The sequence below is a fragment of the Apostichopus japonicus genome, chromosome 16 (genome assembly GCF_037975245.1).
Source record: "Apostichopus japonicus isolate 1M-3 chromosome 16, ASM3797524v1, whole genome shotgun sequence".
Classification (NCBI taxonomy): Eukaryota; Metazoa; Echinodermata; class Holothuroidea; order Aspidochirotida; family Stichopodidae; genus Apostichopus; species Apostichopus japonicus.
This window is the reverse complement of record NC_092576.1, coordinates 30,316,862-30,341,150: the sequence shown is the minus strand read 5'-3', so window position 1 is coordinate 30,341,150 and position 24,289 is coordinate 30,316,862. Positions and strand designations below refer to the sequence as shown.

General features: G+C 40.9%; 1 protein-coding gene across 2 annotated transcripts in view; it reads right to left on the bottom strand.

Moving 5' to 3' along the window:
- Window positions 1-23,186, bottom strand: part of LOC139981918 (serine/threonine-protein kinase greatwall-like) — a 61,770-nt gene extending 38,584 nt beyond the window's left edge. The window contains exons 1-7 of one of the 2 annotated variants that reach the window (XM_071994338.1): window positions 23,062-23,186; window positions 20,742-20,797; window positions 19,401-19,590; window positions 18,090-18,229; window positions 17,283-17,371; window positions 15,357-15,469; window positions 11,873-13,072 (exon numbers count right to left, since the gene is read on the bottom strand). In XM_071994338.1, the coding sequence (XP_071850439.1) occupies window positions 11,873-13,072; window positions 15,357-15,469; window positions 17,283-17,371; window positions 18,090-18,229; window positions 19,401-19,535 (1,677 nt within the window). In that variant the 5' untranslated portion in view covers window positions 19,536-19,590; window positions 20,742-20,797; window positions 23,062-23,186. Of the gene's footprint in view, window positions 1-11,872; window positions 13,073-15,356; window positions 15,470-17,282; window positions 17,372-18,089; window positions 18,230-19,400; window positions 19,591-20,741; window positions 20,798-23,019 lie in introns of both variants that reach the window. The other variant, XM_071994337.1, reaches the window with a different exon arrangement.
- Between the last annotated feature and the right edge of the window lie 1,103 nt (window positions 23,187-24,289).

Below are 24,289 nucleotides of genomic sequence, written 5' to 3'. Positions count from 1 at the left end.
CCCAGTCCACCTATCACAGTGTGTTGTATCACCATGTGCTAATAGTACATTGTACCTTCCCGGCCCACCTATCACAGTGTATCACCATGTACTAATAGTACATTGTACCTCCCCCCAGTCCACCTATTACAGTGTGTTGTATCACCATGTGCTAATAGTACATTGTACCTCCCCCGGCCCACCTATAACAGTGTGTTGTATCACCATGTGCTAATAGTACATTGTACCTTCCCCCAGTCCACCTATCACAGTGTGTTGTATCACCATGTACTAATAGTACATTGTACCTTCCCGGCCCACCTATCACAGTGTATCACCATGTACTAATAGTACATTGTACCTTCTCCCAGTCCACCTATTACAGTGTGTTGTATCACCATGTGCTAATAGTACATTGTACCTTCCCCCAGTCCACCTATCACAGTGTGTTGTATCACCATGTGCTAATAGTACATTGTACCTCCCCCGGCCCACCTATAACAGTGTGTTGTATCACCATGTGCTAATAGTACATTGTACCTTCCCCCAGTCCACCTATCACAGTGTGTTGTATCACCATGTGCTGATAGTACATTGTACCTTCCCGGCCCACCTATCACAGTGTATCACCATGTACTAATAGTACATTGTACCTTCCCCCAGTCCACCTATTACAGTGTGTTGTATCACCATGTGCTAATAGTACATTGTACCTCCCCCGGCCCACCTATAACAGTGTGTTGTATCACCATGTGCTAATAGTACATTGTACCTTCCCCCAGTCCACCTATCACAGTGTGTTGTATCACCATGTGCTAATAGTACATTTTACCTCCCCCGGCTCACCTATAACAGTGTGTTGTATCACCATGTGCTAATAGTACATTGTACCTTCCCGGCCCACCTATCACAGTGTATCACCATGTACTAATAGTACATTGTACCTTTCCCCAGTCCACCTATTACAGTGTGTTGTATCACCATGTGCTAATAGTACATTGTACCTCCCCCGGCCCACCTATAACAGTGTGTTGTATCACCATGTGCTAATAGTACATTGTACCTTCCCCCAGTCCACCTATCACAGTGTGTTGTATCACCATGTGCTAATAGTACATTTTACCTCCCCCGGCCCACCTATAACAGTGTGTTGTATCACCATGTGCTAATAGTACATTGTACCTCTCCCGGCCCACCTATAACAGTGTGTTGTATCACCATGTGCTAATAGTACATTGTACCTTCCCCCAGTCCACCTATCAGTGTGTTGTACCACCATGTGCTAATAGTACATTGTACCTTCCCCCAGTACACCTATAACAGTGTGTTGTATCACCATGTGCTAATAGTACATTGTACCTTCCCCCAGTCCACCTATCACAGTGTGTTGTATCACCATGTGCTAATAGTACATTGTACCTTCCCCCAGTCCACCTATTACAGTGTGTTGTATCACCATGTGCTAATAGTACATTGAACCTCCCACCGGCCACCTATAACAGTATGTTGTATCACCATGTGCTAATAGTACATTTTACCTCCCCCGGCCCACCTATAACAGTGTGTTGTATCACCATGTGCTAATAGTACATTGTACCTTCCCCCAGTCCACCTATGACAGTGTGTTGTATCACCATGTGCTAATAGTACATTGTACCTTCCCCCAGTCCACCTATCACAGTGTATCACCATATACTAATAGTACATTGTACCTTCCCCCAGTCCACCTATTACAGTCTGTTGTATAACCATGTGCTAATAGTACATTGTACCTCCCCCGGCCCACCTATCACAGTGTTGTTTCACCATGTGCTAATAGTACATTGTACCTCCCCCAGCCCACCTATAACAGTGTGTTGTATCACCATGTGCTAATAGTACATTGTACCTTCTCCCAGTCCACCTATTACAGTGTGTTGTATCACCATGTGCTAATAGTACATTGTACCTTCCCCCAGTCCACCTATTACAGTGTGTTGTATCACCATGTGCTAATAGTACACTGTACCTCCCCCAGTCCACCTATTACAGTGTGTTGTATCACCATGTGCTAATAGTACATTGTACCTTCCCCCAGTCCACCTATCACAGTGTGTTGTATCACTATGTGCTAATAGTACATTGTACCTCCCCCGGCCCACCTATAACAGTGTGTTGTATCACCATGTGCTAATAGTACATTGTACCTCTCCCGGCCCACCTATAACAGTGTGTTGTATCACCATGTGCTAATAGTACATTGTACCTTCCCCCAGTCCACCAATCAGTGTGTTGTATCACCATGTGCTAATAGTACATTGTACCTTCACCCAGTCCACCTATTACAGTGTGTTGTATCACCATGTGCTAATAGTACATTGTACCTCCCACCGGCCACCTATAACAGTGTGTTGTATCACCATGTGCTAATAGTACATTGTACCTCCCCCGGCCCACCTATTACAGTGTGTTGTATCACCATGTGCTAATAGTACATTGTACCTTCCCCCAGTCCACCTATCACAGTGTGTTGTATCACCATGTGCTAATAGTACATTTTACCTCCCCCGGCCCACCTATAACAGTGTGTTGTATCACCATGTGCTAATAGTACATTGTACCTCTCCCGGCCCACCTATAACAGTGTGTTGTATCACCATGTGCTAATAGTACATTGTACCTCTCCCGGCCCACCTATAACAGTGTGTTGTATCACCATGTGCTAATAGTACATTGTACTTTCCCCCAGTCCACCTATCAGTGTGTTGTACCACCATGTGCTAATATTACATTGTACCTTCCCCAGTCCACCTATAACAGTGTGTTGTATCACCATGTGCTAATAGTACATTGTACCTTCCCCCAGTCCACCTATCACAGTGTGTTGTATCACCATGTGCTAATAGTACATTGTACCTTCCCCCAGTCCACCTATCACAGTGTGTTGTATCACCATGTGCTAATAGTACATTGTACCTTCCTCCAGTCCACCTATTACAGTGTGTTGTATCACCATGTGCTAATAGTACATTGAACCTCCCACCGGCCACCTATAACAGTATGTTGTATCACCATGTGCTAATAGTACATTTTACCTCCCCCGGCCCACCTATAACAGTGTGTTGTATCACCATGTGCTAATAGTACATTGTACCTTCCCCCAGTCCACCTATTACAGTGTGTTGTATCACCATGTGCTAATAGTACATTGTACCTTCCCCCAGTCCACCTATCACAGTGTGTTGTATCACCATGTGCTAATAGTACATTGTACCTTCCCGGCCCACCTATCACAGTGTATCACCATGTACTAATAGTACATTGTACCTTCCCCCAGTCCACCTATTACAGTGTGTTGTATCACCATGTGCTAATAGTACATTGAACCTCCCACCGGCCACCTATAACAGTATGTTGTATCACCATGTGCTAATAGTACATTTTACCTCCCCGGCCCACCTATAACAGTGTGTTGTATCACCATGTGCTAATAGTACATTGTACCTTCCCCCAGTCCACCTATCACAGTGTGTTGTATCACCATGTGCTAATAGTACATTGTACCTCTCCTGGCCCACCTATCACAGTGTATCACCATGTACTAATAGTACATTGTACCTTCCCCCAGTCCACCTATTACAGTGTGTTGTATCACCATGTGCTAATAGTACATTGTACCTCCCCCGGCCCACCTATCACAGTGTGTTGTATCACCATGTGCTAATAGTACATTGTACCTCTCCGGGCCCACCTATAACAGTGTGTTGTATCACCATGTGCTAATAGTACATTGTACCTCTCCCGGCCCACCTATAACAGTGTGTTGTATCACCATGTGCTAATAGTACATTGTACCTTCCCCCAGTCCACCTATCACAGTGTGTTGTACCACCATGTGCTAATAGTACATTGTACCTTCCCCCAGTCCACCTATCACAGTGTGTTGTATCACCATGTGCTAATAGTACATTGTACCTTCCCCCAGTCCACCTATCACAGTGTGTTGTATCACCATGTGCTAATAGTACATTGTACCTTCCCCCAGTCCACCTATTACAGTTTGTTGTATTACCATGTGCTAATAGTACATTGAACCTCCCATCGGCCACCTATAACAGTATGTTGTATCACCATGTGCTAATAGTACATTGTACCTCCCCCGGCCCACCTATAACAGTGTGTTGTATCACCATGTGCTAATAGTACATTGTACCTTCCCCCAGTCCACCTATCACAGTGTGTTGTATCACCATGTGCTAATAGTACATTGTACCTCCCCCGGCCCACCTATAACAGTGTGTTGTATCACCATGTGCTAATAGTACATTGTACCTCTCCCGGCCCACCTATAACAGTGTGTTGTATCACCATGTGCTAATAGTACATTGTACCTTCCCCCAGTCCACCTATCACAGTGTGTTGTATCACCATGTGCTAATAGTACATTGTACCTTCCCCCAGTCCACCTATTACAGTGTGTTGTATCACCATGTGCTTATAGTTCATTGTACCTTCCCCCAGTCCACCTATTACAGTGTGTTGTATCACCATGTGCTAATAGTTCATTGTACCTTCCCAGCCCACCTATCACAGTGTTGTATCACCATGTGCTAATAGTACATTGTACCTTCCCCCAGTCCACCTATTACAGTGTGTTGTATCACCATGTGCTAATAGTACATTGTACCTCCCCCCGGCCCACCTATAACAGTGTGTTGTATCACCATGTGCTAATAGTACATTGTAACTTCCCGGTCCACCTATAACAGTGTGTTGTATCACTATGTGCTAATAGTACATTCTAACTCCCACAGTCCCACCTATTACAGTGTGTTGTATCACCATGTGCTAATAGTACATTGTACCTTCCCCCAGTCCACCTATTACAGTGTGTTGTATCACCATGTGCTTATAGTTCATTGTACCTTCCCCCAGTCCACCTATTACAGTGTGTTGTATCACCATGTGCTAATAGTTCATTGTACCTTCCCGGCCCACCTATCAGTGTTGTATCACCATGTGCTAATAGTACATTGTACCTTCCCCCAGTCCACCTATTACAGTGTGTTGTATCACCATGTGCTAATAGTACATTGTACCTCCCCCCGGCCCACCTATAACAGTGTGTTGTATCACCATGTGCTAATAGTACATTGTAACTTCCCGGTCCACCTATAACTGTGTGTTGTATCACTATGTGCTAATAGTACATTCTAACTCCCACAGTCCCACCTATTACAGTGTGTTGTATCACCATGTGCTAATAGTACATTGTACCTTCCCCCAGTCCACCTATTACAGTGTGTTGTATCACCACGTGCTAATAGTACATTGTACCTCCCACTGGCCACCTATAACAGTGTGTTGTATCACCATGTGCTAATAGTACATTGTACCTTCCCCCAGTCCACCTATTACAGTGTGTTGTATCACCATGTGCTAATAGTACATTGTAACTCCCCCGGTCCACCTATAACAGTGTGTTGTATCACCATGTGCTAATAGTACTTACTGTACCTTCCCCGGTCCACCTATAACAGTGTGTTGTATCACCATGTGCTAATAGTACATTGTACCTCCCCAGGCCCACCTATAACAGGGTATTGTATCACAACGTGCAAATTGTACATTGTAACTGCGACAGCCCACCTATAACAGTGTGTTGTACATATCACCATATGCCAATAGTACAACATACAGGTAGTTACTGTAGCAGACCTTCACACAGCCCTGCAACTTCCGTCAGTCTCCACACAGGTAGTAATACCCGGTAACAACAGTGTTAGTTGGGTATCCAGACACCAGAGTACTTTTGACAAACACTACATATGATGCTTATTTATTGTCATGTACCCCTTCTGCCCTCCCCTCCCCCATGCCACATAGGATATTAATTACACATCTGGATAGTGACCTATGAACCTTCCTTGAAATACCAGTCAAAACCATCAATCACTGCCACCAATCTCTTCCTCCCTGCACCACCAAACCCCCACCCCCATCCCACCCCCACCCAAAAAAGAAAAGTAAAGAAAAAAGTCCCAACCTAGAACTAACAGGACAGTTCTTCCTTCATCGATTTAAAACATAGATCAATGTTTATTAATGTCTGTGTAGTGTGTACTGTTCACTGACAACATTACATTTACCATAGGACAAGGTTGCGTGAATGATCGCTTGCAGAATACTGTATATAACAATTGCATCAGACACAGGTAAATACTCGTAATACTGAGAGAGGTCTGTGCTCTGACGATAACAATTATCGATGAACCAGCAAGAAATATTTCTGACTCAGCAGTTTTATTGCTGATGAAAGGAAGTCTAAACAATAATTGGATCCTCTATTAGTATATGTATATATGTATGAATATATATATATATATATATGTATCCTTCTTTCAGTGACAAGCTGTGTCATGGTATTTTAGCAGCATACAGACAATATAACTATTATCAGCCTCTAAACGAACGTCTTAGAACACTGCATGCCGGTTATATGGCACAACAATCTTGCGGTTTCGTTACATTTTTTATGAGTTGGCGGTGAATGAGCTGATGGTTCCGCTTGTATGGGCTTTCAAACAAATGGGTTTAATTTGTGCATTGATCTCAATCCATGGATCTCAGCAGGTGTACACTGATTTGCTGGAACAACTGCACTGAGTACTATACAAGAACAGAACAGCACACTGGCACAGTGCTTTCGTCCAGCCAATATTGTCACATAACAACTTGCATTATTTTGTCCCGTGCAAAATCTGGGCCATCTATTAAAGCTTTTTACAATGTATTGTTTGTGTGCTATGGATGCACCAATACATAGCAACTGCTTCACTGCCTGAAATATTTTGATACGAAACAGGCGAAAAACAGTCGACCCGATTATAAAACCAAATAAGGTTTTTTCGTGTCCAGTACACTATACAGAGGAAATGACTCAGTCTGGTTAAAGATCCGATCCTCCAGTTTTGCAGTGAACTATGTGTGTTATGAAGGAAGGGCTTTCCAAGCCCTGTAATGTCTCTCTCTGGGTACCATTTTTCTGCATACAGACAATTGAAATTGCCCTTCTATTAATAGAACAGACGATGTATGAAGGACTGACTAAGTGTGTAAACGTTGTCTGAGACTCTTGCCAAGAAACAGGTACGTGTGTGCCAAGGGCCATGGTCACAGTTCAGTAGCCAACAAAAAAAACAAAGACCGGTTGTTAAACTGTGTGTAATGATAAAGCTGGTGGCACAAGTTGTTTTTACACAATAGAAATTGGAAACAATCATGTTTAGTGAATTTTGAGCCTCAAAACAGACTTTGTGAATTTGTGTAGGCGGAAGATGAGGCCATGTACACCTCCTGATTAGCTAATACGTACACAAGTGAAGTAAGGCCTACCAATCGGAAAACACACACGGTAAAGGGAGCTTGTCGAATACCACGGTTTTGACAAAAAGTTGTTTACCGTTCAGTGTAAAAAAAGGAAATTGGCAACGCTGAATAAACATGAACCCTACCACCAGAAACGTGACTTATCTCTTGTGTTTTGAAGTAAGTCAACACTGCATTCGAGGCACTGTTCTGTATGGAAAATATGCCATTCTTTTCCCCTTCTTAATTGTTTAACCAACCAATGCAGTGACGGTACATAAACACACATGTATACCACCGTTGGGGTCAACTGAACACGTACTATTAAACGCCTGTACAGTTGAGTCTGTCTATTGCCTTTAAGTTTTGGACAAATTCCAAACTTGCGGTAAATTACAACTTGTGGTTACGTTCAAGCCTGGAATATTCCTTTTAGCCCTGAACACATAGTTTGGGTTGAAAATGGAAGGAATTGGCGTTGGATATTTTGCAAAGTTACCGTTACGAATCAAACGAAGGAGCTCCAATATTACAACAAAATTACAGCGAAAAACATCCGTACATTGGTGGTTTGACTTGACATACTGCAATATGATTGGCTGAGAGGCTAGAGTAGTCGTGTACCTATACACTAGTGCTGTTATCACTGATCATGTGTCTTCTACCTTTAATCATTATCTACACATGTACACAAAATATTACAGTTTCAAGGCCCGAATATTTTAGCGTTTCACACTGATTCCTAGCAGGCATGTCCGCAAATTTAACAGCTTGGGTTAAAATTTGTCCATTTTGGAATGTAAGAATTTTCATATTGATACATCTTATCCCTTGAATTTTGATAGTTTCAAATCTGTGTTAAATGAGAACCCACACAACATTGCTGATGATGTGTTCAAACAAATACCTGTAAAACATCCAATAACAAACTAAAAAATACCTGACAGCCAATAACAAACTAAAACAAATCTGTAAAACAGTCAATAACAAATTCTTGTAAAATAATCAATAACAAGCTAACAGATATCTTTAAAACAGTCAATACAACAAAGTAATTTTTTTTTTAAACAGTCAATAACAAATTCCGTAAAATAGTCAATAACAAACTAAAACAGCCAATAACAAACTACTATTTAACATAAATTCTGAAGAAGTGGGTCATGATCCTCGTCACCAAACTAAATAACCTATTGATAAGCATCCATGCAATAAGTTTGTGACCCGGACAAGCTGTTTCCGAATCAGTGGCAAAGAGATGGCGCTATCCTTGAGCAGATATTGCCAATTGTGTGAAATAGCACTTAAAAGGTAATACACACTCAAAAGGTAATAGTGCACAAAACATAATTTCAACTTTGGGAAAAACCAGGGCAAACCTGTGTCATCTCCATGGAGTGCTGAGTCACAGCATTGGATGTACTTGATGGTTTGAGGCTTGGCTCATTTACTGGTAGCAGACTCCTAGTGGCTCTGTTAGTTAGTTCCTTTAAAATGTAGAAAACTGAAAGCATGCTCTTTTACCACACCAAGGGGGAATTTTAATTGTTCTTGTGAGTGTACAGGTACTCAATCTTGTGATTATCTAGATATACAAGCCTGTGCTTGTGTTGGACCTTGACATAGATTTTTACTGTATTCTGGTATGCAGGTATTCTGGCAAATTTCTATAGATACTAGTGGTAAGATTAAGTTCTGGTATTACTCATGCTTAGAGACTTGCATTCAACACCAAGGGGAATTTTAATTTTAATTTAACTGCTCTCTCAAACTGTAACTACATGAACTCATTTGGGCAAACCCCAGTGAAGTCTTAAAAGTTGTAAATCAGCCGCTGTTTATACAAGTTTGTGCTTCTGTATTTGTATTACAAGTATACTGCATGGTAGTGTGTTGTGATTTGATGCTAAACCAGACAACCGAATTGAGGAAAATGTCTGCAAGTTTTGAATTGGCAACCATATTTGCCAAAAAATTAATACATAAAATACCAATAACAATGAATTGTGACTATGAATATTATAGGATGCGCAAAACATAAGTTTGCCGGGCCATTTTTAAGTAACATATTGACACCCTTGCACAGTTAGTGAACTATGTGGGTGTTTGTTGCACTGTAGTTAGTGAACTGTGAGTATGTTGCATTGTACTAGTGAACTGTTTGTGTATGTTGCACTGTACTGGTAAACTGTGGGTGTATGTTGCACTGTATTATACAACACCTAAGTATATTCTGGCCATTTGATGCAAAATCCGCTCTATTGCACGCTATGATGATAGAACCATGCATTATACTTTTTTGATAGCACTTTTTACAATGGTAAGAGAGCAGAGAAACCTGTCTGTTCAAAACAATCTGTTGCATGAGTGCATTTTACATCCAATTATATCCAAATTTGAAGGTGTTGTATAAAACAAATAATGAATGGTTTCCATTCGTGCAATAGTGCAAATATTTCATTCGTTGAAAGATGTAATTTGTTCCATTCAACTCGGCTGCACCTCGTTGAATGGAACATTCCATCTTTCAACTCATGAAATATTTGCACTATTGCACTCATAACCATTCATTATTTGTATACTAGTGAATTGTTTGTGTATGTTACACTGTACTAGTGAACTATGTGTGTATGTTGCACTGCACTAGTGAACTGTGGGTGTATGTTACACTGTACTAGTGAACTGTGTGAGTATGTTGCACTGTACTAGTGAACTGTGTATGTTGCACTGTACAAGTGAACTGTGGGTGTATGTTGCACTGTACTAGTGAACTGTGGGTGTATGTTGCACTGTAGTTGTGAACTGTGTGCGTATGTTGCACTGTACTAGTGAACTGTGTGAGAATGTTGCACTGTACTAGTGAACTGTGTGAGTATGTTGCACTGTACTAGTGAACTGTGTATGTTGCACTGTACAAGTGAACTGTGGGTGTATGTTGCACTGTACTAGTGAACTGTGTGCGTATGTTGCACTGTACTAGTGAACTGTGTGAGAATGTTGCACTGTACTTGTGAACTGTGGGTGCATGTTGCACTGTAGTTGTGAACTGTGTGAGTATGTTGCACTGTACTAGTGAACTGTGTGAGTATGTTGCACTGTACTAGTGAACTGTGGGTGTATGTTGCACTGCACATGTGAACTGTGGGTGTATGTTACACTGTACTAGTGAACTGTGTGAGTATGTTGCACTGTACTAGTGAACTGTGGGTGTATGTTGCACTGTAGTTGTGAACCGTGTTAGTATGTTGCACTGTACTAGTGAACTGTGTGAGTATGTTGCACTGTACTAGTGAACTGTGGGTGTATGTTGCAGTGTACTAGTGAACTGTGGGTGTATGTTGCACTGCACTAGTGAACTGTGGGTGTATGTTGCAGTGTACTAGTGAACTGTGGGTGTATGTTGCACTGTACTTGTGAACTGTGTGTGTATGTTGCACTGTACTTGTAAACTGTGTGTGTATGTTGCACTGTACTTGTAAACTGTGTGAGTATGTTGCACTGTACTAGTGAACTGTGGGTGTATGTTGCACTGTACTAGTGAACTGTGGGTGTATGTTACACTGTACTAGTGAACTGTGTGTGTATGTTGCACTGTACTTGTAAACTGTGTGTGTATGTTGCACTGTACTAGTGAACTGTGGGTTGTATGTTGCACTGTATTAGTCATAAACAATCAGAATTAGCCTAACATGGTGTAGGCCCATTACTTTCCAACAATCTACCACAATATAGACATATATCAGTTCCTTACCTTTAACTCTCAACAAGGATAATGATATTTTACATGCATCTGTACAGGTTTGCTAACGCATCATTTTCTCCCCGTTGAACACCTTCACTATCTCATTTATATGCTGATACTACATACATGAACTAACATTACAGATATCCACTTCCACACTGTTGTTGCCAGCAACATGGCCTCCTCAGGTGGAAGCAGGTCACCTAAGTAGTATGCACTCTATGTTATTTTTAACACTCTATGGTCAGTTATTGGTGTGCACGTATCATACTCCAGCTATTTTCCTTCCCATCAATGTGCACACACACATGTTATATTTCCTATCTATGTGTACATGTATCTGCTATTATGCAAACTATTATTAAGATGTCCTCACAACATCATGACAGAAAATAAAAAAGGGTCTTTTCCAAGTTTCCTTCATATTAGAAATAAGTTAGGTGGTGACAGCTTAAGGCAAAGATCGTTTGCAGTGGATTTCTCAGTCAGGGCGTGGATCCAAAAAGGGAGTATATGTTGGGAGTGGTTAGGTCGAATTACACCACTCCCCCTTTTCTACCTCGCACAAACATTCACAGTGGTTGTAAGCAAAACTTTTCTGTTAGAGACTTTTAGGTGTCAGCTTTTAAATGACCTCAGTGACAGCACTCCTCCTTTACAAAATCCCTGATCCACCCTTTGAACTGACATGTTGCCGTGTCCCAAATTTTTTTCAACGAAATGACAACTTTATCATAGATGCAAGGTTTCCAAGGTTCCCTGTCTCAGGTCCCCAAGCTTAGCAAACTTGTTTACGTTAACACTCACCGTTAGAGGGGAAGCAGTCGTAGACTTTCTCTCTTCTGGAGACACCAGACTGGTCATCCCGTCATAACTCTCATCGTGGTCGAGTGGTAGTCGACTGGTTGTGTCAGGAGTGGACATCTCAAGGTCTTCGCCTATCGATTCCCGTGTCTGATCCCCGTCGTTACTTCCCACCCGCTGAGATGTCTTTGGGGTCTTCATGGGGTCGACAAGGAGGGGTGATACATCGGAGCTCAGTTTCTCCTCCTCATCCATAACCTCCTTTTCATCCATTACCTCTTCTCCATCTTCCTCGTCGCCTTCTTCCTCGATGTCTGTTTTGGTCGTAGCACCGACAGCCTCCGGGGAGAATTTCGCTATCCGATCCAGTTTCAGGATGTGGAATTCGGACGTCAGCCCGGACGACTGAGGCTGGTTGTCTTGAAGCACCACCTTAAAGGCCGACTGAAAAGGTGGAGATCCTAGTTTTGAGAGAGTCCTCTTCCGTGGCACTCCTCTGGTACCGGGGGTACTACCGATCTCGGACTGTATACGAGCCCTGCCCAGTGTACCCTCGGCTGGCTTCTTAAATTTTAAAGCACCGCCGAGAATGTCTTCGTTTACGTCAGGCCCAGCAGCAGCGAGACTGATGGCGGTCTCGCTCTCTTTACCGGACTCGCTCTCTTTAGCGGTCTCGCCGTACCCTGCCTCTTCCCTCTCTGTGTATGATAGATTAGTGGAACCGAAGACTGTTGCATCCGACCCGGCCGACTGTTGCATACCCAGAGTGGTGTTAGGGCTATCGTCTTGCACGCTGCTGAATCTCGGCTGGGGTATCTTACTCATGACACGAGTTCCCTTCATGCTGAGGTTCGGGGTCTCCTTGATGAAGGAGCTGTCCCGCTCGTCAGTGTTCTTTTTACGTAGAGAGTCGAGGCTGATGGAAGGGGTGAAGAAAGGCGTGTTACACAGGGTCCTGTCGCTCCCCGTGGACCCGACGCTGATTCGACTCTGGTTGGCAAAGGTGACCTGCATCAAATTCGACCTCTTCGAGGAGGTCAAGTCTGGCGAGATTGCTTCTTCAAGATTATCTGTTACATCGGCTAGATCGTAGGTTTGATATTTCCGGTGAAGTTCTCTGTCGAGAGCAGTCAGGGGTGTGAACGGTTCCACGGTACGGTCTTCTACTTCTATGGGATTGTGAGAGGGCGCTGCGGGGGTGTTCTGAAAGTGACAATAAAGTGAATACGATATGAAACGTAGACCTGAATCCAATGACCCGTTCTCCACATTTAATGACAATTGTTACAATTCCAAGTTACTGAAGGTATTAAAGGGGTTGATGTCTGGAAGGGTGCAAAACCATTAGTCGGCCAGGGCACAAATTTTTTTTTCCCAAACAGGTTCTCAATTGTGTATAAATAGTCGCTCATGATTGTTCGGAAAAGTTACGTCATAACAATAGAAACCTTCACTTCGAGGTTATCAAAATGTCTGCATCCATTCGTTGCAACGAAGATATACCCGTTCAAACTTACCCGCAGCTTTTTGTAAATATATGTAGATGTGTTTGGAATTGGTTTCGACATAATGAGCACACTAGTATTGTATGATCTACTTTGATCGAAGATTTCTGTGAAGGCATTAATTGATAACATCGCACAGTGAAAGTTTTGTACAGGGGTACATCACACATGCGATATAGGCCTATTTGTATTACAGTGCAGTGACGGAAATACATCATACTGTAGCATGGTGGGCTCATAATTGATGCACTTAAGGATTTGATCAACGAATTCTATCAAGGAAAAATCACTCAACTGTATGTGTTTTTCACAGTATGTGTGGTTCCTCAGAAATGTAATGATCTCAATATATTTATTGTTCTGTGTATATGCAACGTACAATTGAGCAGAACTTGACCACAAAATGTCTGCCGTGTCAAGTTCTTGCATACCCCTAAATTGACACATTCGTCGATACGCTAACTGTAGTGAAGGTTTTAGTATACATCCATTGACTTTAGATGCTGTTTGCTATGCTTTGAGCCTCTAAGCTTAGACAGATCAGGTCCCAGAGAGTAGGGTTGTCCATGATATTGAGGAAATGTTGGTTTATTTTTCGGGTGAAAGATTTCCAAATGCCCAAAAAATGTACAAAACCGGGGGGAAGGGTGTTAAAAGCTTAAAAATTCCACAATTTGATCATCAAATAGCTGAAATGGATTCAAACTCATGAAATATGTAATTCTGCTTGACTGCAAAAGTTTAGGTGGCCTGCTGTATCGTTGCTAGTAATTATTGAAGGTGCGTCAATTACGGGGGTGCGTCAATTATGAAGCCTTGACTATACACTAAACTGTTTTGCGTATATTCATTCAAGGCTGAACTCGCGTCATGAAGTTGATTTTGGTGTAGGCCTAAAAAATTCCACAAAACGAATTCCGATTTTAATAGAACGGCTGACGAATCTTGGATGACACAAACATGAAACCGATAGAATGTAGACTATGTAGACTATGTATTACTAGATATCACTATGTAGACTATGCATTACTTGATATTACTATGCAGACTATGTATTACTGTACTTGATATTACTATGTAGACTATATCACTATGTAGACTATGTATTACTAGATACTACTATGTAGACTATATCATGATATAGAATATGTAATACTAGATATTACTGTGTAGAATATGTAGACTATATCACTATGTAGACTATGTATTACTAGATATTACTATGTAGACTATATCACTATGTAGACTATGTATTACTAAATATAACTATGTAGACTATATCACTATGTTGACTATGTATTACTAGATATTACTATGTGGACTATGTAGACTATATCATTTTGTAGACTATGTATTACTAGATATTACTATGTGGACTATGTAGACTATATCATTTTGTAGACTATATATTACTAGATATTACTATGTGGACTATGTAGACTATATCACTATGTAGACTATGTATTACTAGATATTACTATGTAGACTATATCACTATGTAGACTATGTATTACTAAATATAACTATGTAGACTATATCACTATGTTGACTATGTATTACTAGATATTACTATGTGGACTATGTAGACTATATCATTTTGTAGACTATGTATTACTAGATATTACTATGTGGACTATGTAGACTATATCATTTTGTAGACTATATATTACTAGATATTACTATGTGGACTATGTAGACTATATCACTATGTAGACTATGTATTACTAGATAATACTATGCAGACTACTGTATGTAGACTATAACACTATGTAGAATATGTATTACTAGATATTACTATTTACGATCTCTGTTACAGGTTGCTGACCAATCTACTGTCTAATGGGTATTTTCTGTACTGTACAAATACTACACATATCTCAGCCACTATCTGTAATCCCTTTAGAGAAGTTTATGTAACAGGAGTTCCTTCTACATGACTGAGTTTCTTGTAATGATAACAGCATAGTCTTCAATAAACTCACAAACAACTTTGATGTCAAGGACAGCACTTGTCCAGGTGTACGGGAGTAAATCTGGACATTGTTCGTTGACCGCCTCACAATCGGTGTCTGTTTCAGGTCGCCCGGTCCAAGCTCTAGAGGGGGAGACAGATGGGGAGAGAAAGAGAGAGAATGAGAAACTTGTACCACAGGCAGTGACATCCCTGCTCAACTGGTAGACTAAAGTAGTAACTTAACATATTATAATATGTGGTTCGTCTTGAAATTTAAAATGATCGTGTTGTTACAGGTCATACAAGGTCTAGACAGATGGTTGGTGTTTGATCATTAAGGTGTACATAGTCAGGGGCGGACTGGGTCTTACAACCGGCCCGGGCATTTTCACCTAGACCGGCCCATTATTCATTGATTTGTTACTTAATAGTGATAGCTGTCCTAGTAGAGGGGGTATCCCCCTCCCCATTGAGAATTTTTTGAAGTTAAGGAATGCTTAGATGCAAAATGGTGCTATATTTCTCAATTTTGTAGGTTACAATATTCCTTTAAAAAAGACCCAAATATAATTTCCAGAAGCAACACTTGATTAAACTGAGGAAAGTTAAAAAATGTAAACCAAAATAGGCAAAAATATATGGTTTAGACTGGATTTTAATTAGTTTTTCAAGCATTTTGTGACAACATGCTTGAAAAAACCTCATCAAAATCCACTTAAATATATATCTTCAATAACATGAGCACATGTCATGTCTACAAGATTAGGAGCCTACGCAGTTCGCTGCTTCTGGCAGCCACACCATCAATGATATTTTTAGTGTCAAGTTTGGCCAAGATCCTTTTTTCCACAGACATCAACATGAACGCCTCAATATGTTCTTGTGTTATTGTACTTCTTCAAACGGTTTTTGAGTCTCTTCAAGGCAGAGAAAGAACATTCACATGCCACTTGTGACACAGGTAGCGTAACCAGCAGCTTGTAAGCAAGCTCAATGCTCTTGTGAGCATCGGTGAAAAGGTTCAACTTGAGGAGCACCTTGTAGCAGCAGAGAGGACAGTCTTTACATGACTGATTCCCACAGTTATAATATATATTTCTACACAGCCCGTCTGTATTCTATTAACTACTGTGAAAATGGGCTGTATAATTTTACCGGGCTCCCCACCCCACCGGCCCATCGGGCCACCGGGCATTGCCCAAATGCCTGTGTGGCCAGTCCGCCACTGCACATAGTTAATCCCAAGGGTTAGGAAGCCCACAGAAGCTCATTGAAACCCTTTACACGTGATGATTCGTGGACGAACACCTGCTTGTGGTCAGCGTTCTGGTCTTGACGAATGTCGATAAATTACGAGAGTACAAGAATGGCCAGTGTTCAGATAATTACAAGAATTACAAGACGAGACTTGGAGGGTTGTCACTGTTCCACCACTGCTGTTCCCTGGAACTGTCATTTAACTTCCCCACCATCGGACGGATGAGTGTGCACCTTTGCATCTGACCGCCTTCTCAAATAGAGGGAGGTAAAAAACCCCTCATCCATCCTCACTGCAGTTGCAGCTCTACATAAAACAAAATCTATTCAAATTTTTGGACAATGCAAACTCTAAACATTGAAAACAACATCCATGTGCTGTTGCTGCTGCTTTCATAACGTATTTTGTTTCATGTTTCATAGAATTGAACAGACATTAAACCAAACCATACAAAGCTCAGTCACTGTAATATCATTCTAAAATTAGCAATGTATTCTATTAACTACTGTGAAAATGGGCTGTATAATTTTACCGGGCTCCCCACCCCACCTGTGTGGCCAGTCCAATTTACAGCATTAATCCTTTAATATAATCTATATTACTTTCTGCCAATAACGATTACACCACTAAATTATTTCCTATTTTGCTTCAAAACAATTCTGTGAAAAACAAAATAAAAAGAATTGGATTTCTTACCATGATCTAAATCCACCTTGGACAACCCAAAGTCTGTCAGTTTCAGATGGCCATCCTTCCCAACCAGCATATTGTCAGGTTTAAGATCTCTGCTCCAAACAAAAACAATAATAATCATAATGTAGATTATTACATAACATATATGCATGCACATAAAATACACATACTATACACATGCTGTGTATGATGCCTCAGTCATGGAGGTACTAACAGCACCATGAACAGTACCTCCACAGTGGCCGACTACAGTCAAGGATGTAACCATGTATGATGCCTCTATCATAGAGGTACTCTAGTACATACCTGTGTATGATGCCTCTGTCATGGAGGTACTCCAGTACATACTTGTGTATGATGCCTCTGTCATGGAGGTACTCTAGTACAAACCTGTGTATGATGCCTCTGTCATGGAGGAACTCCAGTACATACCTGTGTATGATGCCTCTGTCATGGAGGTACTCTAGTACAAACCTGTGTATGATGCCTCTGTCATGGAGGTACTCCAGTACATACCTGTGCATGATGCCTCTGTCATGGAGGTACTCTAGTACAAACCTGTGTATGATGCCTCTGTCATGGAGGAACTCCAGTACATACCTGTGTATGATGCCTCTGTCATGGAGGAACTCCAGTACATACCTGTGTATGATGCCTCTATCATGGAGGTACTCTAGTACAAACCTGTGTATGATGCCTCTGTCATGGAGGTACTCTAGTACAAACCTGTGTATGATGCCTCTGTCATGGAGGTACTCCAGTACATACCTGTGTATGATGCCTCTGTCATAGAGGTACTCTAGTACATACCTGTGTATGATGCCTCTGTCATGGAGGTACTCCAGCGCTAGCACCACTTCCGCTGTGTAGATCAATGCAACGTCATTGTCCAGAAAACCAAACAAGTGTAACAGAGACTTCAAGTCACCTCCCACCATGTACTCCATAATCTGAAGGGATAATCAAATCAGGAAAGGGCTTAGGAAACAGATAATCTGAAGGGATAATCAAATCAGGAAAGGGCTTAGGAAACAGATAATCTGAAGGGATAATCAAATCAAGGAAGGGCTTAGGAAACAGATAATCTGAAGGTATAATCACATCAGGGAAGGGATTCGGAAACAGATAATCTGAGGGGATAATCAAATCAGAAATGGGCTTTAAAGAAAGATCATTTAAAGGGACGATGAAACAGAAAAGGCTTGAAAAGAGAAGTCACAATATTTTCTTCAAACTGAAAATGCAAATATATATGACAGCCTCAAGAGATTTAAAAAACACTCCCAAGCAGATTATGGTCATTCCAAACTCCTCACATTGTTTAAATACTTGTACCTTTTAGATCCGTTCTCTATGCCAAAAGTTGACTGACATATATGGAGTCAGTAATGGAGGGGGGAGTGAGTGTTTGGCTCAATGGTTTTGAGTACCAATAATTCTCTTCATGTTATTGTGAATTCACACTTCACTTAAAGCTCTGTTATAGATGGCGATACTACAAGTATAGGGACACAACATTTAAAGTTAGCAAAGGGTTCCAAATATGGGTCACACTGTAAAAGCTTTTCTGGGGGGTTTGGCAACAGTACCAAGTGAAAGAGCCCTCTAGTAATAATTTGGACTGTCTGGACAATGTGAATCTGTGACATCACAACCATTATAATAATGTGTAAATGTTGGGGTCTGTGGTAGGTTTCTTATGTCATTTCTCTCATCGATATATTATTACTACAAAAATCTGAGCATTAAACTTACAATCCTTGCATTGAACAAACTTATCTATCCATCACTTTGTAGGTGGAAATCTCTATATATCCCTAGGTACAGTAGGTGGGCATTTCTATATATCCATTCTTTGCAGGGAGTGCAGGAAGTCAGAGTCACAATACATTTCCCAAACCAAAACATTTTTCATTCCCAGTAACTTTTCCAGTGTGCACTTACTTTTAAAAACATTTGTGCATTTCTAGTTAGAAATTTAAGCCTAGGGGTGGGGGGAGAGCGAATGCTCTATCCTATCCTTCCAAAGTTACATACTCACATGACACCGACTAGACCTGTACTAGTGCAAACAGTCCCTGCTGACTTTAAGCTGGGAAATATTTGTTATCGATTACTTACTAAGTAAACAAAATGAGTTGATTGGATGGAATAAAACAGATGAACCACAAAGGGACTCTTGGCCATGGCTAGAGCATCTCTCTCTACTTGTATCTGGGAGGCCATGTTCTTGTTGACCATCTCTGACTTCTGCATAACTTTAATAGCAAACAGCTGTTCTTTGCCATTTTTCCTGCCAAGAAAGACCTTCCTACAGAATGAAAGAGAAAGTAAGAGCATGTTAGAGGTTCAAAGCAAGGGCGTAGGAACCGGGGGGGCTAGGGGCGCCAGCCCCCCCCCGTGAAAAATATGGGGGGGGGCGGAAGTATCATTCCGCCCCCCGCTCCACAAGTCAGAAAACCCCTTTTTCATTTCCAAATGAGAAAAAAATCTCATTTGGAGCACCAAATTGCATTTAAGGCCAGGTGAAAATGCAAAATTCTTTACAAAATGGAGTGGGAGTTGAAGTGTGCTATATTGCACCAAATTGCATCTGAGGCCACCTGGAAATGCAAAAAATTCCAAAGGGTAGGGGGACACCCCCACCTCCCTCCCCCAGGCCGGCCATAAGTCTTCAGCCCCCCCCCACTCAAAAGTACCTTCCTACGCCATTGGTTCAAAGCAGTTAGTCTACAACAGATCTCCAAGGGATGTCTGTAGCACCATTGAAACCAGGTCACAGACTGGTAGATGCTGCTGCTATCTTCAGTTTACGGCTGTCAATGATCGGTTAAAGGGGGCAGCATTCTTCGACTTATGTTGCATGTACCCTTCAAATTGTCCTGTTTGGGTTTTCATGTAGTATTGTTCAAGAACGATGAATGGCCTAATAAATAGGGAATAGTTCAGCATTGAACTGAAATGTGCAGTGGTTTTATAGCTTCTTAACTCGTCATTTCTTAACATACCATGGGTTATATCAAGTTATATTTAGTGGAAGGGCCCCTCTGTGACAAGCGGTTCTTGAAGTCAGACTGTCTGGAACGCTTAATTTGTGGTTTTGGTTTTGTATGGGAAGCTGTAGGACCACTGTGACTGTAATGTTTTGACTGTAAAAATCATTGTTACCAAATGTATTCCCCAATTTTTCTTCTTTTGCATAATTCTTGCATTTGGAACCTATTCCATGTTCTTAAAGATCTCTAAATTCACGGCCTACTTTTTATCCCTCCAAAAAAAGACACAATAAAAAAAAGCCCTTTTCATTGACCTAATAAGATGGAATATTGGGAAACGTTGGAGAAAGAGAATTTTATTGTAGATCTTGTTAGTACTGATGTTTCTAATCATTTAAATGTAACAAACACTCAGTACACACGTAAAGTTAGCTTTCACACTAGTCACAGAGTGATCCAAACATACCCGAACGCCCCTCGACTTATTGGTTTCAGAATCGTGAAGTCTTCAATACTTGGGGGCTGAAAAGCAACAACAAAAAAAAAACAAAGTTAGCAAACAGTTTGATAACTTCTCATTTCTTTTTCAATTTTCTTGAGAAGTTTCTTGCAGTGATGTTCTCTTATATATCTTCTCATTTGGTTGTCATAATCACTACTCATTAATCAAGACAGCCAAAGGGGATGTGGGTGGGTGATGTGGAGGGGGGGAGGAAGGGTTCACCTGTGTTCCCCAAATTAAATCATAACAGTGATACAGTATGCTAGGATGGCAAGAAGAAATTGAGTCTTCAGATCTTGTGGTTTTTAACCATAACTGATAATTAGATCAGTGAGAACATTGAGACGAGTGAGGATTGGAGGGATTGGAGGGGGGGGGGTGGGGATAGGGTCAGTAATCAAACTGGACATCACTCTCTCAAACTGACTACATGAACTCATTTGGGCAAACCCCAGTGCAGTCTTAAAAGTTTTATTTCAGTCGCTGTAACGTCAACAAATACTACTTACCACAACTGTCAACAGCACCTTTATTTGTCTAAACATTTTCAAAAGTCTGTATCATAGCTGTTTTGTCAAAAAAAATTGTAAAATTTAGGCTACTGTACTTCCATGTACATTAGTGTTGCAATGATATTACGATATCGTTAAAATATATCGATATGAAATTTAGCGTACGATATAGTTTAAAAAAAGGGCCCCAAAAATATTAATTTACCACTTCTGCCATTTCATGCAAAGTTTATGGATAGAAGCCATTGTATAATTTCTGGTTTCTTTTATCTTATTTCATAATGAACGATCAAATTCCCCACCAAATTGATGTGTAACTGTTTTTCTCAGTGGCGTAGGAAGGTACTTTTGAGTGGGGGGGCTGAAGACTGATGGCCGGCCTGGGGGAGGGGTCTAAGGGGAGGGAGTGTCCCCCTCCCCTTTGGAATTTTTTTGCATTTCCAGGTGGCCTCAGATGCAATTTGGTGCAATATAGCACACTTCAACACCCACTCCATTTTGTAAAGAATTTTGCATTTTCACCTGGCCTTAGATGCAATTTGGTGCTTCAAATGAGATTTTTTTTCTCATTTGGAAATGAAAAAGGGGTTTTCTGACTTGCGGAGCGGGGGGGCGGAACGATACTTCAGCCCCCCCATATTTTTCACTGGGGGGCTGGCGCCCCCCGGTTCCTACGCCCTTGGTTTTTCCACAGTTAGTGTCAAAAAAAACTGTCTATATCATTCTCCATAACTTCTGTTGTATGATTCAGTACTCTCTTAGACCAAATATGTTCAACACTGTCTTATGAAAATGTTATGGAACTGAGTCACAAACTTGTTCCAAGAAATGTTTAAAGATGACATCGTGTCATGAATGAAACTGATTTCATGTAGAAAAGACAGAGCATATACTAAGAAATTTAACTACCATACCCCTTGCATTAACAGGAATCAAAACAAAAAAGTTTCTTCAATTTTCTCAGTTACGTCAAACAAGTCTATCCTATCCATTGTGCCTTGGGTGCCAGTATTGATGATACATATCGCAATATCCTTTGCAATAAAAGTGACTTTGTTTTTGATATCGATATATGGAAACTTGTACATTGTTGCAACAATAACAAATGTACCTTTGTTTGAAGCAAAAGTTAGCCCCTCACAGAGGATGGCCCCTATGCCTACATAACACCATACAGTTATAAAGGACGAAGATGTAGCAGGACTAAGGCTACAATATATTAGTTGTGGCTGAATAGTTAGCCTTGTCATAACACAATCTTGGTGATCAATAGTATAGTTTACAGGTACATCCAAGCATTTTTCTCTCCTATTCTATTGCCAGTAGCCACTAGATAGGCCTAGCCTTTTGAAAGGATTTGTGACACAGGCCTAGGCCTAGCTCAAGTTAAACAATCCGAGAAGCTCTGAGACACGGTTATAATGATTAACAGCACCTCAAAGTTCAATTTCCACAGGCCTAAGTTGAATTGTGTTTGCAATGCCTGTCCTACATCTATCATGCTACTACAAACTTAGTTCTATTAATTTAAACCCTGTCTAGGCCTTACACTTACAACAGTAATAGTCGTTGACTGAATTAAGCCTAGGTTATCCTAGGTCTACCTTTTTAGTGTAGGACAACTAGCCTAGCTGTTAGTGTTAGTCTAATAAGTCGTGACGACACAAGTCGACGAGCTTGCATATGACAGAGCCTGTATACTATTGAAACAGCCTGATAGAACCAATCACCTTAGGATTTTCCATCAAAGATAACGTTTTTAAGGGCCATACCGCTTTTCTGAATTTGGTTGCACACGTTGGTAGCTCTAACACTACAATTCAGTGTACTGGCCTATACCCATGAACAATAACCAGGTACGCGTACCGCATTAACCTTGGCAAGAAAACGACTATGAGTCAAGTGAGCCGCAAGTTATGCACAGGGGAGCGATAGCTCCCACTAGTCTATGGAACGCGAATAGGGCAAACTTATTTCGTTGCTAAGTTTAACAGAATTTTAGACATCAACGTGAGTTTGAGCAACAGCATGGTAAAACAGCAGCAACAACTTTAGTTTAGGCAACAACAAACTTAGATTAGACAACGAAATCAGTTTGCCCTTTTCGCGCGTGGACGCGCGAAAAGGGCAAACTGATTTCGTTGTCTAAACTTACGTTATTGCCATCGGCGCTGTTCAACAATTGCTTTACCACGTGGCCTTCATATGATTACTATACGCAGGGGGTTGGTTCTTACGAAGATCTAGAGAGGACATGGTACAAAAAAATATTACGTACGTACGTAATATTAATAACGTACGTAATAAATATTACGTATGTACGTAATATTTATTACGTACGTACGTAATATTTATAACGTACGTACGTAATAAAATATTACGTACGTACGTAATATTTATCACGTACGTACGGTACGTGATAATTTTACGTTCTATACTGAAGATAGTAAGAAGTGGCGGTACATACTGTAACATATTTGTCAACATGCAAGATACGTATACCACAGAAGTCAAGCTTATACTTATAGTTAACTAAAAAATGCCGGACACAGACAATTGGTACGTTCGTTCGATTAACACCACAGGAATGTATGTGCTTAGGCTTGCCACAATATAAAAATCTCCACATCCACAATGTCTGAATGTTTCATGCAATTTCATAAACACGTACATTCGTTATAATTATTAAATACGTACGTGATAATCCCTATAAAAGTACGTAGTAATTATTATGTACGTACGTAGTAATTATCACGTACGTACGTAGTAATTATGACGTACGTACGTAGTAATATGACGTACGTGATATTATTACGTACGTACGTAGTATATTACGTGATAATTATTACGTACGTACGTAGTATTATTACGTACGTACGTAATAATTTTTTTAACCATGTCCTCTCTAGATCTTCGTACGTTATTGCTGCCTGGGTTTAGGAAAACAGTCCTGTGGACAAGGCCGCCCTTGTTCTTCGCATATACGGGAAGTTACTAGAG